Source organism: Mauremys reevesii, linkage group 4 (genome assembly GCF_016161935.1).
Source record: "Mauremys reevesii isolate NIE-2019 linkage group 4, ASM1616193v1, whole genome shotgun sequence".
Taxonomy (NCBI): domain Eukaryota; kingdom Metazoa; phylum Chordata; order Testudines; family Geoemydidae; genus Mauremys; species Mauremys reevesii.
Genome location: NC_052626.1, coordinates 15,488,897 through 15,506,531, shown reverse-complemented (window position 1 = coordinate 15,506,531; position 17,635 = coordinate 15,488,897). Strand labels below are relative to the sequence as shown.

The window sequence follows — 17,635 nt, the reverse complement described above, 5'->3', positions numbered from 1 at the left end:
GAAGGATGGGAGTAGCAAAGGTAGATACTTGCTGGCTCTTTGAGCTGGAGGGCCAGAGAGGACTGAAAGCTGGGGAATAATGAAGGGGTGAGCCTAGTGGTGTCTCTGGGCAAGAACTGGAACCATATCTGGGAAGGAAATAGGGCAGAGAAGCACCCTAGGTAGAAGGGCTGGGATGAGGCATAATGAAAGACCCCAGAGCCACACTTGAGAGCTGGGGTATGCATGGTGAGACACCCCAGAGCCATATTTGGTGTTGGACTGTTGAGACTAATATACTGTTTGCACTGCACTGGGAGAATTCTGCTTTATGGTAGTGGGACTTTTGGTAATAAATTAACTCCACAAAAGAGCTATTTAGGTACTCCAAATGCTGTACAGTACTGAGTTTATCTGATGAACCAAGAGGGCAACTGATGCAAGGAGGCATTTGGAGGGCTGTCCTGAGGCCACCAGGGGACATATGGGAGACAGCCTCAGGTTTACAGGTCATCACACTTGCCCTTTTTGAACATTGGCACACTAGCATTGTTATTATTATCTTTATTACCATAGGCCCAGGACTCAGGTGTGTTGGCTCATTTTAAGATCCTCTTTGATTTAAACCCATCTGCAGTTACTCCTATTGGTATTTTTTTAGAAACTTGCCTTTATTTCATTAGTTGTTCTTTGAACCAGACATCCTTCCCCCTACTTCATTCCTTTTGGCCTTACAAGTCATTACTTTCAAGGCTCTTCTCCATGCTCGGTGGTGGTGTGTGTATTGAGGGGCTCAGGTTGTGTGGAGGAGGAGGGAAGCTCTTCCCTCCCCCTCCCCCCCCCACTGGGTGATAGATATGGGTGGGTGCGGGGTGGAGAGGCAGCTCTTTTCTCCCTACCCCTGCTGGGTGATGGAGATCGGGGGGTGGCTCTCCCCCCCGCACATCTCCTGCCTGCGTGCTCAGGAGCTAAAGTTCCTCTGCCCACCCCACACCCTTGAGCTTCTGTGGGCATCTCCACGTGACACCCGCGCAAGGACGAAGCAAGCAAAGTTCATTGGCCGCTCCCGCGCTCAGAACAAGTGGTGATTGGTCGCAGTTTCTCCTAGAAGGGGGGGTACAGCCAACCAGGAGGGCCTTCCACCGCCAGTGCTCTTGCCTTACCAGCAGAACGTTGCGCAGGCTCCGTGGTGGGACCGCGCGCACGGAGGGCGGTGACTGGAGGAGGAGGAGGGCGCCGGGGCGCGCGCGCGCGGCGGCAGCGGGGCAGCCGGGCTCGGCTGAGTCAGGACGGTCACAGGAGGCAGCGGGGAGGGTGACCGACGGGCCGGAGCTGCGGCTGCGTAGCGGGAAGGCGCAGCGGCCGCTGGGCGGGTTTCTAGGGTCGAGTAGAGGCTAAGCCCCCTCCCCGCCGGCATAGCTCCCCCTCCCCTCAGGAGAGATCCCGCCCGCCCCTCTCCCGGGAGAGACTCCCCGCGGCACCCGGCTCCCAGCATGGCTCTGCTCCAGCGCCTGGCCCGGCTCGCTGCCGACCTGCAGGACCCGCAGAAAGTGGCCGACTTCCAGCGGCTCTGCGGGGTGGAGGGGCCCCCGGGCTTGGCGGCCTCCCCTCCGCTCGCTGAGGAGAGCGGGGAGCCGGGGCCGTTAGCCAACGGCAGCTGCCCCGCCATGAACGGCGGAGGGGAAGGCGATGGGTGGCCCCGGCTCCGAGGCGCCGCTGGCGAGGAGAAGCGGCACCCGAAGGGGCTGGGGAACGGGGCGGTCCCCGGGGGAGCCGGCGGGGAGGGACCCCCACAGCAGGCCTGGGGGAGGAGGCAGCCGCGCCGCAACTCCCTGACCGGGGAAGCCGCCTGCCAGGAGATCGCCATCCGCAACCCCTTCCTCTATTATCTGTTCAACCTGGGCACGGAGCTGGGCAACGAGCTCTTCTACATCCTCTTCTTCCCCTTCTGCATCTGGAACCTGGACGCCTGGATAGGCAGGAGGCTCATCATCGTCTGGGTCTGGGTTATGTACCTGGGCCAGTGCACCAAGGATGTGATCCGCTGGCCGCGGCCTGCCTCCCCTCCCGTGGTGAAGCTGGAGGTCTTCTACAACTCCGAGTACAGCATGCCCTCCACCCACGCCATGTCGGGCACTGCCATCCCTCTGGCGCTCGTCCTGCTCAGCTACGGCAGGTGGCAGGTAATGCCCGCCCTTCTTTTTCATAGCGAGAGAGGCACTCCACTGCCTTAATGGGAGGGGTGAACTGGTTTGGATAAAATACAAAACCTGTTCTCCCCTCCACCCCCCCAAATCATCTATTCTTAAAAATGAATGTGAATTTAACTTTTTTTTTTGGTCATCCAGGTAAGTGTTTAGATATCAGGCGAGAGACTTCTAGTATTTCCGGCTTTTATTTGAATAGTAACAATGTGCACAGTGTGCTCTAAATCTCTGTCTGCACCCTGTTCTTGTGAGACTTTTGTAGCCTCAAGTGGTTTGGGTAAACTTTGTACAAGCATCTGATCTTTTGGCAGGCTGATTGGTTTAACTGACTGACTGACTTACAGAGCACTAGGAACTTTAGAGTTCAGTGATAATCTTACTTTTGCTTCTGATGTACTACTTGTCCTTGGCATCTCCTTGAACTCTGTTTTAGTTTAATAATCTCTTATCTGGGTGTTGAAGATATAAATAATCCTCAAAGTGCTGCACAACTGTAGAAGTACTATTTTTTTTTTTTATCAGGAACTGACTTCTGAACCTTTTCAGGTTTGCCCTTCTCTCATCTAAATTTTAATCTCAGGTATATTGCATCTTAGATCAACAAGGTCAATTTAAATGATAAATTGTACTCTGTGGATAATTAGATCATGTCATGTTTTCAGTTGTGGTAGGTATTACTGAAATTTTTGCTCTTGAACATATTGCTAGAAAATTCTCTACATATACATGATCCTCGAGTTCTCTCGCACCACTTGCAGGGGCAGGTGAGCAACAAGAGTTTTCGGTCGTTTTTTGGTCATTCCTTGATAGCAAGTGTTATAGACAGAAGTTTCAATGCACTGCATGTTAAGTAACAGCTGTGTATTTGGAGGATCTCCTATATCCAGCTTATGTAAAAGGGTTGATTTCTACTTGCAACATGTTGAGCGTTTTCAGATGGTCTGCTGTCTGTACTGCTTTTCATATAGCTGTATAACTTTTAAGAAGTGCAGCAAATTGCTATGAGATACTTTCAGCTTAGTGAGTAAAGAACCCTTATCTTTTCAGTCAATGCTGTTAATGATCACTGGCTGTTTACTGTCATAGCATGACACATGTTTTTATCTCAGTCTGTGAAATGGGTATTCTGAAAGGAGAGAGCTGGTTGAAGGTTCAGAAATGTGCAAATATGAGGTTTAAACAAAGATTGAGATTCAAAGTGCAGTAACTAACCTTGGTAAAAGTCAGTCCACTCCCCAAAAGTGTAGTTATTTTGGATACCTACACTTTTTTTTAACCAAAGGCCAAGTGCCTTCCACTACACACCAAGTTCCCTCCCAATTGATGTGCATAGGCATCTGATAGATCAAGGTGTTAAGGTTTACTTTATGAAATATATATATTCAGTTATTAGTAACTTTGATTATAGTTTCACTGTAAAGAGTGACTCATAAAAAATGGACCTTATTCAACAACATGTACATTCAGTCACAGTTGCTTACTTTAGTGACAGAAAAATGTTTTATTGCCTTTTACCCCATTAGCACTGGAGAGCTGACAGTCTGAGAATGATCTGAGTTATATTGCTTTCTATATATCCTTAACAGAATAACTTATTAATGCCAGAGAGACAATGTGGGCGAGGTAATATATTTTATTGGACCAATGTCTGTTGGTGAGAGAGAGAAGCTTTTGAGCCACATGGAGTTCTTTTTCAGGTCTGGGAAAGGTACTCCAAGCATCACAGCTAAATGCAAGGTGGGATCGACAAGACTACAATTACAGCGCACATGTTAGTAATGCTAGTCAGTTATATCCGTTTAAACCCTATGAAGTCAATTCTGGTAGTGATGTGTGGGAAGCAGAGCCTAGCTTGATTGTCAGAGTGACTTTGCAGCACTGGCAATCAGAGAAATAATATTTTTACTGGTAAACTAACTACATTTGTTATGAAAACTCAAGTGATGACAAACATGGGACCCATGCTTTGGTTTGGTTTGTTGTCACTATTCAGAGTAGAACCACCCTTAACCTTTTCAGTAAACCAGCATCTTTTAAATGGATTGCTCTGCCATCTCTTGATTCTATGAAAAACTTAATTTCATATGAAATTATTTGCTTGAATAGTAGAGCACACGGAAACTAAAGTTTATTCAGGATAGTATCTGTCATCTGAAGAAGTCTGAACAATCAGACTAGGATGCTTCAGAAACTTTATAGAAAATGGATGCTGTGAATAAATGTGCTGGACTTCACATAAAAGTTTGGGCAGTAACATTTAAGTAGTTTCATTGACACTTCTAAATATTTTTTTATTCTTGTTGGGGAGAGGAGTTTGATTTATGTGGGTCTCTGTTTTTGGGCCTAGATATTGAGAATCTTCAGAACCTCAGCTTTGACTCTTTGTGCTTATTGTGTTATACTAGGCCTTTTATTGCAGCTTGACATCTAACCAAGGAGGGCTGCAGTATTTTCCTTCTGAAGCCTATTTGTGCTGCTCATGAGTGCTGACTATAAGGATTTGCTATGAAGCAATTTAGAGGTTCTCTCTCTACTGTACAGTTGGGTGTACTGCATTCATAATAATTCCAGACTCTGTTAAAAGTTTGAACTCATGTCTCTTCTATAGTAATGAAGTGCTCTGTTGATGGATTTTGTTGTACTATGTATTATGAACAAAACTTTTTTAATAAAATGAATTTTTAGCACTAACTTCCCGAGCTAATATTTCCAAAGGAATATTTAAAATTAGATTAATAGTTTCATGTCACTAAACTTAAGTCTCGCCTGAAAACCTATATTGTTTGCAGTGATGATGTAGCTGGTTGTTCCCAGGATTTCAGAGGCACAAGGTCAGTGAGGTAATATAAGTTGGTCCAATAAAAGATATTACCTCACCCATCTTGCCTTTGAGAAACCCTACTTGTTTTAAAAAACCTGGCAGAATCTTCTTGCTAAGGGTCACATCCTGCTTCTATCAAGGACCATGACAAAACTCCTTTTGACTTCAGTTGTGCTGGATTGGGCAAAATGAGTGTATATTGTAGGGAACAACTCTGCAGAGATGCCTTTTATTCTTCAGTAGAAGAAAGTTAATAGTATTTAAAATATTTTTAAAGTACTACTTTTTTGTAAAGGTATTTTTCATCCCAATACATAAAACTACTCTTCTAGCTGCTACCTTCTACCAGGTGCAGTTCTTTTGCATTCATAGAATGCTGTTTTTAATGGAATTTTGTTCATTACTTTTCTCTTTAACAAATAAGTAGAGCTTGGTAAAACTTTTGTGAATAAAAGGGCCTAAGCCATTAACTTCTACAGAGTTGAAGCTTTAATTTAAAAAGAAAATTCCTGTTATCATAATAGCCATAAGATAAGAAACATTCTAAATGTGAATCAAATATAAACTGATGCACTATTTTCTGTCCTTGGATTCAGGAAGGCAACTCTAATACCTCTGCTACTCCACATAGTTTACCCATAAAGTAAAAGTGGGACATAAAACACTGGTTCTCTTTACTACTCTGGAAATAGTGGATTGACAGGAATCAGGCAATTTAATTCAGTTACCGCTTGGGAGAGCTTTGAACAACAGGGGACCTCATTAGTAGTAATCCCCATCTTTTGTGTGTAATAGCTGAAAGGTGTAGTATTCTATTCTGGTATGTTATTGCCAGGACTCAAAGATCTCTACCTAGAGTGTGACATATGGAGCCCTAACCTATGGTCTGCAAATATCCCACATTTTTACCATATTGCTTGAATTCTTTTGCACAACCAGAGAGACCTTGAAGGATTCTTGGTTCCAAAAGAACAGTATTGATCTTTAGCAGCAAGAAAAAAAAATTGTTTTGATAATACTTCATCATAGTTAACTGTTCTGTCCTCTTGTAATATATGACTTTTTAATTGTTACTTACTTTGACGCTATATAGGAACTTGACTAATGAGCTCTCTATTTCAGCTATACAGGATTATGTTGAAAAATCCCTTCATTTTATTATTAAATTGTTTACTAAAGTGGAAAAACCCACAAACTTTATAATTTTACTCGGTGACTTTGAAATACAAAGCAGATGAAATCGATCCATGGAAATTTAGAAACACTGTTGTGGATATTAATACAATAGATGGTGAAAATTGTAAAGAAAACTGATCAACTGGAAATAAGGGTGCCATGGATGATATTTAAAAAAAAAAAAAAAAAGTGTATTTCCTAGTTCATATCAAGATCTACATTCACACACCTTTTTCTAAATATGATTTTACCACAGTAAAGAAAATACAGGCACACTCTAATCTTCAACCAGTCTTCAATATTTTAAATATTCTAAAGTGCCATGGGGGTAAGAGGTAATATAAAAGCACTGTATGATGTAAACAGTTAACTGACATTTGATAAAAATTTTCATGAACTTTAGAGAGTGCTTGAAAACAAGTACTTGTTAACCTGATTTTAGAAAATATTTTATATTAGAATGTTTTTGTACAGATCAAACTCAAACTTTCAAAGCTTGATATCTTAATGTGTTACATTTCCGATTTATCAGACTCTGCACAGCTCAGGAGGGCTGCTGCAAAGGTGTTTTTTTTTTTTTTTAAGCTACCTTAGTACCAGATTGGGGAAGCACAAGTACAATTCTTACTGTAAACTAGAGCAGCCTATGGATTTTGCTAAATTATGCTGGTGGCCAATAGTCCTAAAGGGTTGTTTCAGGAAAGAGTAATTGTGGTGTCTATGGAAGACTGGGTCATTCCCCCTGCTTTAGTAGCCAGGAGTGGGTGGTGTAAGAGATTTTGTAGCTTCTCTAGAACAACTCTGCCTATGAAGATGGAATCTTCCAGTGGCTGGGTAAGGCCAAAGCTGCTCTACAGTAATGACAGGATCTAGCCATGAAGAACTTTAGTTTATTACTCACTTGGATTTGAGTCACTGTAATGACTCACTTAAAAATGTGTGATGTCTTATCTAGTTACACTTAGTATTGAGAGGAACAATTCACTTAACATGAAGAAAATATAATCGTGTGAATATTAAATTGATTAGTTCTCAGTTAATTTTCTTCAGGCTATTTGCATAATATACCATCTTTCCTAGCACCTGTAAACATTAGGCAGGTTTGAATTAGTGTAAATTGACAATCCCGACTCCCTTATACATATGGCTACATAACAAACCCTTCAGCTGTTTAATATAAAAATGTAAACTACATGAAGCTAAGGTGGTTCATTGAGATTTCTGAAAGCTGTTCTAGTTTGTTTTTTGGCTGTTCAGTGAGATTTTGGAATGAAGCAAATAGATTTGGATTGTTAAAATATGTGATGGCTAAACATTCATATATCTGTTTAATAATTCTGTGTTGCCTTTTCCCTTGCCTGGAAAACCAACATTTATTGTCATATTTATTTGTTATGCTGAAGACCTTTAATGTAAGCTAATTAGGGTGGTTGGGTTTTTTGTTTGTTTGTTAGTGTTTTTCCCTGGACTTTAATGAGAATTAAATTGTCACATTTTAGCTTGGTGTCCAGTGAGAAACGTGAGGAGGGAGAACAAGATTTACAACAATAAGATAATATGGATGTCTTGGTTAGTGCATATGCATTGATGCCTTAATAAAAGCTTAATTTTTTTAAAAATATATTGATATTAGCCAGAAAAGGTCAGGGAGAAAATTCCAGGTGTAAAAGTCTGCATAGAATTTGCATGAAGATGAGGAGGAAAAGGATATAGGAGGGTGCTTAAACAAGTAGATGGCATATATACCGTACCTGAGTTATCTTGATATATAGGTATTCATGCATGTAACTCCCTGTGCTTTCATTTGGAATTCAACCCCCCTCTTCCTCCCCCCCCCCCAAACAGTGCTGTTAGCAAATATTGCAGTACTTTGCTTATAAATTGTGTGCATGTTTTTGTGTACAACCACTCTTTGGATAGACTGTGTAGCAGCTAGTGTGAAAATTTAAATTGAACAATAACAGACTGGCGGCTGGCAATTGACTTATTTAGTTTCTGCTCATTAGCAAATAAGGAAACAAAACTATGCTTATCTTACTCATCAAGGTTATTGGTTTAACTTTTTGTTCTTGCTCTTATACAGACTGTGTTTAAAAGACATAGATTAATAAAATGGACAATTGGGAATCTTTGGTAAGCTTAAAACAAATTTTAATTGCTTTTTCCAAAGCAAGCAGTACCCTTGCTTTTCTGCAAAACATAATAATGTGTAATAACCTATGGGATGTTTTCATCCCAGTTGAATCAAAGCACATTACTGGTATTAATTTTTCTATATCTGTCTGTCTGAAGAAGAGCTAAACTAAAACTTTAATCGCGACAGCCTCTGCATCTACAGTACATTTTGACATATGGTTGATTCTCCATCTATCTGTAGGAAACTTTGGCCAGGTCTTATTTGGTAAAATTAAGTTTAGTATTAATAAGGAATACTGAAATCAGAGCTGCTTTAGGTGAAAGGGCACTGAAGTAGGTCAGGTACTCACCTTGTGCTTGGCCCCATTTTGAGTCTCTCTCTTTCCCCCCGCCCCCTTGTCATGCTTACTAACAGTCACAAGAAATGAATGGAAATTAGTAAAAGGGTAATGGACTACACGCTGCTAATTATATTTAGCAAAGTGAGAATGGGCCATATTCTGTTAGAAGTCTGTTGCCAGATCCTTCTCACATGCTCTGCTTATGGTTACCATGGATGTTGGAAGAAAATGTCCACCTCAGACTGGACTCTTCTACTATGACCTCAGATTGAGATACCGAATTACTACCACATTGAGCTATAGCCAACATGCTGAAACCCTAATTGTAGAAAGGTGGTCCCCAAGGCAGAGCAAGAGGGCACAGAATCCTACAAGACTAGCCATGCAGAAGGAAAGTAGGGAGACTCCCTCTTGCATCAACAACGATACCTGAAGTTTTGTCCTGCTTTCTTTCCTGGACTCGTCATCCAGAGAAGAAATTTAAAGACTGATCATCAGCTAAGCCAAGCCTGAAGTCACAACTGAGAGAGAGAAGAGCCCAACCATCACCCTGCATGCAAAAGGAGCTCAAATTTTTTGCAACATCAGAACTAGTTCTCACCTAAGACCAATCATGTTAATTAGACTCTAAGAAAAAGCCATGTGCATTTGACATTCTGTGTGTGTGTGTGTAACCTTCTCCCTAGGAAGACACTAAAAATTCCCAAATCTGTTATCTAATTAGTAAGAAAGTATATTGGTTAAAAGTGTTATTCCAAAGCCATTAAGTGCCTGATTTTAAGAATAATTTCTGCGTCTGTATAAAAGTGTCAGGAAGATGAAGACAGTGTATTTTAATGTGGGAAGGTGAATAAGCTAAGTAAATAAAATCTAACGTGGGTCGTATGTTCTCAGAAACTTAAGGTGGAACAGCTCAGTGGGAAGATACAAAGAAATAATTTTATGTATTATACTCCCTTAAAACAAAGGCAAGAGTCAGCTTCTGTCTTTAGCAGATTCTTAGCCCGATTGCCTTTCTTTTAATCTAATAATTCTTCCATAACTTTCCTGTAAAGTATTGAAGTGTAATTCTTGTGAATTTTGATAAATGCTTTAATTACCGATCATAGTAATTGGTGAGCTAGATAAATTGAACCATTGATATGTTGATTGAGTTTTCAATTGTAACCTTGTTTTGAACATTGCATTGTGTTTCATTTGATTAGTTTAAGGAAACTACAAATAAAATGAGTGACATATTTACTTCATATTTGATTGCCTATGTCTTACTAAATCTATAAAAGCACATTAGATTTGTTCCTATCTTGAAATTTCAGTGCAGGAAAACACCCCAGTTAAGAGTTAAAGGTAAATACATTGAATAACCCTGTATTTTAATTAACTAAAATCCTATCACCACTACATAACCTAGAAGTTGTATATTACATACTCTTCACTTTGCTATTAGTGCTTTGCCACACAATTTGACTGAGTTCTCAATAATAGGAAAATTTCTCCCCAGCAGGATCATATTATTTATACTGTAATGTCAGATGAAATAACTGACGCAGTTGTCAAGTTCTCAGGATCATGTTTAATTTATAAATTCACAGATAAATACTCAAAAACTTCATTGAAGATTGGCCATATACTGTACATGCAAATAAGCCGCTTACATTCTATTTCTTGAAAGTGTTATGAAATATGCTCACTAACGTGTGTTTAAATGTGAGTATTAGTAGACTCTAACAGTAGAACAGCCAGTAAAACTACAAATCATAGAAGTTTGTATCTATAAGTTGACACCAATTGCAACTTATTTACTTGGTAAAGTATCCATAGCCTCATTATGTATAACAAAGCAAACATTGTTTTAAATTCAAATTGTCAGTCAGATCACATATGACCAGTCCCTTGGTTTTTAAAAAACAAAACAAAAAAAAAGTCTACATACACATCTTGTCATATTCTCATGACTTCATATGGTTGGCACAAATATGTAGTTAATATTTTCAGGGCTTGTCTACCAAAAACTGTAGTGACAGTAAGGGTGCAGTATTTTGCCATATTACTTGCAGCTAGCAGGATTGAGAGATTTTGACAAACTGTATGATTTCTTTAAGGTCTTGAGAAATGTTTTGTATTAACGATTATAGATGCCCTTCATAAGGTTTGCACCTCATAATCTTGTAATGATAGTGTAACAGTTCTTCCTTCCCTGTCATCACTAATCATCTTCTTATAGCTTTCATTACCTGAATTATTTTCTGGAGTCTTGTCTTGAGCCTGATCCCCAGAGATGCTGAGCGTCCATAGGCACTTGGCACCCAGCAAGTTCTCAAATTTACCCTTATCTTGTAAATACCTTGAATCAGTTAATGTCTAACTCTGGAAAGCATGGAGTAAATTTTTTTTTAATATAAGTGAGTTATTAATTATTTGGTCCACAGATCCATGACTCAGTTATGTGCAGCATTGGAGGTGGACCAAACTTGGCAGTAAGGGAGGTGTGTCTCCACCACAGAGAAACCACCAGATTTCATCTTCCTCTTTTGGGTATGTCTACACTGCAGTTAAAAACTTATAGTTGGCCTGTGCCAGCTGACTTGGGCTCACAGGGCTTGGACTAAGGGGCTGTTTAACTGATGTGTAGATGTTTGGGCTCAGGCTTGCACCCTGGGCTCTAGATCCTGTGAGGGGCAAAGAGTCCCAGAGCTTGGGTTCTGAGCCTGAACATCTGCATCACAATTAAGTAGCCCCTTAGTCCAAGACCGAATCAGCTGGCGTGGTCCAGCCCCAGCATTTCAATTGCAGTGTAGACATACCCTTAAACTGCAGGCGGACAGACCTGCTACAGAACATATATAAAGAAGTGGGGGTGAGGGAAGAGAAGGTTGAAATTCTTGAGGTTCTGCTTTTATCAGCAGAGGCAATCGCCTTTTCTGTCCCTCCCCTCCTTGCTTATCCATGTGGAATGCATCATGGGTAAGAAGTGAGAGAAAGCTGGACACTGTCTCCTGCACCTCCCTCTGCTGATTGAGTGCCTGCATGGACTGCTGTGGTGACCCAGGCCCTTCTCAAGGGCTCTAGGCTGAGACAGCATTTCCTGCAGCCTTCCTCCCTGAGCAGGACAGCTTCCAGGAAACATTGGCAGCACCTCATGGTAAAATTACCCAGACAGAGGCCCCAGGACTGTCATAAGTGGCAGTTCCTTACCACGTGAGGGGTGTGTAAGATGAGGCACAATAGCAGAAGGCCAGGTGAGCCTCTTGCCTAGTTGCTGGAGCCCATGCTTATAGTCCTGAATGTTGGCCTGGAGCCCTGCCCAGCCTCTTTCTGACAGCTGCTGCGGCAGCAGGGATTTACTGATAGAGACCCAGAGAGCAGAGAGAAAAAGGAGGGTCTCTAAGGGACCCTCTGGCCCATCTGCTCCTAGTGTTCTGCAGCATGCTCCTCTGGCCAGCATTGCAGTGGCTTAGGGTTACTGCTTGCCAACAATGTCATACCAGTTCTATCTATCAGGTGCAGCATGTTGGTTACGGATTCTGTTTGAATCACTGGGGTTGCAACCTGCTGCCCACACAGTTGACTCAGGCTATGTCTAGGAATCTCTCTGCAAAAAAGGATGTGGAATCCTGGAAAGCCACCTTCAGCTCCCAGTGCAGCACAACCTTTCAGTTTGAACCCCCTCTTTCTAGGGCAAGAAATCTGCACAAGAGAGTAACCACAAGGTTCCATGGCCCTCCAGGAGACCCTCAGTCTGAAAATTCTCTTTCTGTCTGAGGGGGAGCATCAAAGGAGACATAAGAAAAAAAGGGGTCTCAGATGTTCAGACCCCTCTCCTCATCCCATTATGAAGCTCTAAGGGAAGAAAAAGGGCCTCCCAATCCCTCTGTCTTATGAAGAGTCTGATCCAGGTAATTTCTCTAGGAGGCACTCTAAGGCAGTGGTCTCCAACCTTTGTGACCAGTAGCACATTCATGTTTTCAGAGGAGCGTGGCGGGTGCCAACAGTTTTACAAGGCTTATTTTGTATTTGTTCATTAAATAATACAAAAAACATATTTAATATTACATAATATATGAATCCAGAGAGAAGCCGGAGAATAGCCGCGAGGACAGAGGACACCGGTGCCTGCAGCCTCAGAGTTCTCTGTCCCTGGCAGGCCTGGGGCCGCAGCTTCTCTCCCCTGCTGGGAACTAGGCAGGCCCTGCACCTGCCAGGAACAGAGAACACTGCGCCCGCAGCCTGAGTTCTCTGTGCCCGGCAGGTCCCCTGCTGGGCACTAAGTGGGCACACATAAATACCCCGGCGGGCACCACGTTGGGGACCACTGCCCTAAGGGCTTGTCTACAAGGGGCTTTGCTTTGTGACAAAGCAGTACGTGACTCTACAGAGCAGTAGCTCACCATGCAGTAACATTCCATGTGAATGCTGCTACAACACATTAAGAGTTGCGTAGTGCAATGTAGCATCATCCACATAGGAAAAGTCCCATGTAGACAAGCCCTCAATAGGTACAAAGTGAAATGTTTCCCTCAAGCAACATAAATCTGTGGAATGCAGCAGGACAGATATTCCTCAGCACCTGCCTCCTGTGCTCACCTTCCTGAAGTGCAGCATAACAATCAATGCAGAAAACAGCAGGCCATAGCCATGAACCTGTTTCCTTGAGGTGTGCATAGTTGAAACCCTACAAAAGGAAATTCTCCTCACTTATGGAAGGAAGGCCGCACACCCTCTTTCTCCCTCCCCCCCCCCCAGCTAGACTCTCAGGGAAGAATGTACTGAGTATTTTAAATCATGATTATAAGGTCTGCAGATGCCCTAGACAAGCTATAGCTATATATCCCTCTTTATGCACCCTGGGAGGATATAATAGTGAGATAGGGATTTCCTGCCACACCTAAAAGACTAGGAAACTATCGGACAGTCATCCGCCACTGCTGCTGAGAGTTGTTGCCCTAATATCCTGGGTGTTGCTATCAGCCTCTGTTGCAGGTTGCTGTGCCTTGCCTCCACCTTCTAACCCAAGCAGATGGCTGTGCAGTAATGATAGCAGCTCAGATGTGGAAGAACCAGCAGGTACTAAGGGGCATCTTGGCCCATTGTATTTCCCCCTCTGCCCTCGCCCCCCGCTCCTGGTTTCCATTCTGTAAGCTCAGAAGTTTCCTCAGTGTGTACCAGTCAAAATTTATCCTGGTGCCTCTTATAAAGATAAATTTGCCTATTTCTCTGGTGGTCAGGAACTCATCTTTTCTAACAGACTTTTTTTTTTAATACCTGCAAGAGTGTCTTCCTCCCTATCCAGCTCAATCACAGGCAGCCAAGTCCAGGCAGGTGTATTCTTAGCCCCTTCCTTCTGGCATGAAAACTATTGGGAGCATCAGGCCCCAAGAGTAAACAAACAAACATACATACATCATATCTGTTAATCTGATAGCCTAACTGCCCATTCATGCTTTCACAAGCAGGGATAATATGGATGCACAGTATTGTAAGTGTGGTCCCTCTCAACCTATTTAAAAAGAGAATTGTATAGTCTAAGGGCTTTTCCCTAAGGAGGAAGAATCAGTGCATGCAGACAGTCATCCTAGATCTCTTATGAATGGCAACAATATAACCTGTTCCCGCTCCAGAAAGAAAACAAGGCTTTTATTCCATATTGTTCCTAGTTTCTTCTTCTCTCTTCCCTCCCCCTCCCACCAATCAGAAGGCCATAAAGAACAGCTCTTGACCTCAAGTATCTCAACAGTTCCACGAAAAAATCAAAATTCAGTATAGAGACCTTAAAAGCCACAGTGGCTGCCAACAACAAAAGGAACTGCATGATATTAATGGATCTGAAGGATGCTTATCTCCATACAAGGAAGGATGACCACCTCGTTTGGGCACTGGCCTGGGGAATAGCAGACCTAAGTTCCAATCCCTGCTCTGCCATGGACTTCCTGTGGGACCTGGGACTAGTCCCTTAGCCTCTCTGTGCCTCAGTTCCTCATCTGTAAAATGAGGGTCTCAGAGATGAGATGGGCACTGCCAAATTAAAACCACCCATTGAAATGTCATGAAATGACATCCCTATGGATCAGGTTGGTCACAGGATATACACACTATTGCTGTATCTCAATCTAACACTCTAACAGATGCTTCCTAAGCTTTGCTCTCAGAGCACAACACTATCAATACAGGTCCTTGCCCTTTGGTTTAGTAATAATACAGCAAGTATTTACAGAAGTGCTGGTAGTGTTAATAATAGCTCTTGGACTGGAGGGGGTCTGTGTCTACTTACCCCTTCCTGTGTGACCTCATCCAGAGCCACTGTCATAGATGGCACCATGTGATGAGGATGCTGCAGAGACACAGTTTTGTGAAATCAGTTAACGTTGTCTCAGGAGATTCCTCATCATGGAGTTGACATAGACGTGGTCCTTTATAAAGTTTCTTTTTGCAGGAAGGAGAAGAGAAGCTGAGAAATCTTAACAGAAGTCAGTCTCTCAAGGGAAGTACCCCTTCATGTGCTTCTGTTTCTTCTGTGGGAGACTGTATCTAAAGCTTTGCTCAAGTCAAGGAATAACACATCCACTGCTTTCCCCTCATCCACAGACCCATTTATCTCCTCAAAGAAAGCAATTAGGTTAATCAGGCATGATTTGCCCTTGGTAAATCCATGATGACTGTTCCTGATCACTTTCCTCTTCTCTAAGATAAACTAAACAGATTGAGCTGTTTAAGTCTCTCACTGGAAGGCATTTTCTCCACCCCCTCTAATCATTTTTGTCCTTCTTTTTGGCATCTTCTCCAACTTTTCCACATCTTTTTTTGATGTGTGGTCTCTAGAGCTGTATGCATTATTCCAGCATCTGTATCGTTGATGCTCCATAGAGAGATCAAATCGCCTCCTTACTCCTACTCCCCAGTCCTACTCAGCAGTACTGGTGGTGGTTTCATTTTATAGATCAGAACAGCTGCTTCAGCAAAACATGTCGAGAAAATTGGACAAACTTGCAGTATAATGGTAGTCTGTTAGATTAAAATATAGATGAAATGTCTTTCATTTCAGGACATATCACATGATGAATTTTATATTGCAATTGCTTAATTTCTAACATGATGATGTAGATTTTATATTCTGCCACATACCCCTATCAAGGTCAGTTCTCAAAGTCAGATCTTCTGAAATATTAAGGACCCGCCTGCCTGGAGTCTTCTGTATCAGCCGAAGGTTGGTAGATGTCTGAAATTTCAAAGTCCAATCCCCGGCTGCTAGTAGGGAGAGGAGCATGCATACTTTCCCTCCTCCAGGCCTCTCATCAAGTGGCTGGGAGGAGAGGCGGTAGGGTCAGGGGCGGCTCCAGGCACCAGCGCGGGGGGTGGCGTGCCGGTCGTCATGAGGGTGGCAGTCAGGCAGCCTTTGGCAGCATGCCTGCGGGAGATCTGCCGGTCCTGTGGCTTCGGTGGTAATTCGGTGGTGGGTACGCCAAAGGCACACACCGGCAGATCACCCGCAGAAACACCGCCAAATCCGTGTGACCAGCAGACCGTCTACAGGTGTGCCGCCGAAGGCCGCCTGACTGCCGTGCTTGGGACAGCAAAAAACATAGAGCCGCCCCTGGGTAGGGTTTCTGGTACTGTTCTGCCTGCAGTCTTGTAGCTGCTGCTATGGAGCTGTGTCATTGATGCCCTACTCTTAGCTTTCGCCTTTACCCTAGTGTCTTTGTTGGGGTCCTTCTCCCAAATAAATATCTCCAGTTTGTCTGCTTCTCATAATTTCTGTGAGCAGCAGGAAAGTGTAAATGACCTGATTCTTAGTTCTCATAGTTGCCTATTAGTGAAAACTGACCTGAGTCTGGTCAACTTTCACTCTGTGGCAGCAAAGCTTAGTACAGCAGCCAAGGCATTGGGGGTTTCTGTCTAGACTTAAGAAAATAACTTTCCCTTCACATCTGAAAGTTTAATTATCTCTGCAATCATAAGCTCTGTAAAAGCTATCTGAGGGTTTAGCTAGCAGAAGCTTCTGATCTTGCCATTTCTGAGGGAGGAGAATACTGTTTCCTTCAACTACTTTGGATGCTATGGCCTACATTTGGAGGATAGAAAAAAGGGGCAAAATGTGAATTTTAATGTGATTAAATGGATTAATATCAGATTTTAGTTCTCAAACATAGAGTTACTGTACTACACACAACAAAACTACATTTGGAACCCTGTTCTCATGCTAGAACCTCACTATTAGAAAGAAGGTTGAGAAAGGCCTGGCTTTTTTTAACTGAGAAGGAAGGGAAAACACTTTTTTTTTTTTCTTTTTTTTATTAAGCAGAATTTCCTTTCCACCTATACAGAAAACTGTAAACTAAAAGAAATGGGTGTCTAGAGTCCTCTTTGGTATTCTCTTCCACTAAGGAAGGGGAACTTTCTGACCCTGGGTCATAATCTTCCAAGACAGATTGTCTCCTTATTAATGTTTTCAAACAACGATTAAGTGATTAAAAACCTTGGCATTCAGTCAGCAGGGGAAGAAGTTCAAGTTAGGGCACTTCAAGGGAAATATTTTCTGAGTGGATCCAACCAGAAGCTTGCTAACCTACTTTAGGGGATGCCATTAAAGCAGAATGGGAATTTCCCAATAAAAACAGGAGGTGTAATATATGAGATATGAACATCTAGGGATTTGAAAAGGAAAAATCAGATCTGTAAAGTACATATTGCCATGCCTTCATTACTTAAGGAAACAATGATACTTTGGAGCATTTGTTTCTGAGGTCAAATAAATAAGTCTCTGGAGAAATTGCCAGCAGTGGCCAGACATTAGTTCACACTTTTTTGCCAGCTCTGTTACAACATTCTCATTATACCTAAAAGACAGCATACCTAGCAAATTTAAAGTTGTCATAATAGACTTCCTCAGCCTCTTTTTTTTATATTGGATATATTCGTGGATACCCTGAGGTTTTTAACTGGAACTGTAATACCTATAGGCAGAAGTCAGACTTCATCTT

The 17,635-nt window shown here is 42.4% G+C and overlaps 1 protein-coding gene across 2 annotated transcripts in view; it reads left to right on the top strand.

Annotated features, from left to right (window-relative positions):
- Positions 1-1,136: 1,136 nt before the first annotated feature.
- SGPP1 (sphingosine-1-phosphate phosphatase 1) overlaps positions 1,137-17,635 on the top strand; it is a 50,737-nt gene continuing 34,238 nt past the window's right edge. For both annotated transcript variants that reach the window (XM_039536683.1, XM_039536682.1), the window contains exon 1: positions 1,137-2,162. In XM_039536683.1, coding sequence (XP_039392617.1) covers positions 1,473-2,162 — 690 coding nt within the window. In that variant the 5' untranslated portion in view covers positions 1,137-1,472. The remainder of the gene's footprint in view (positions 2,163-17,635) is intronic.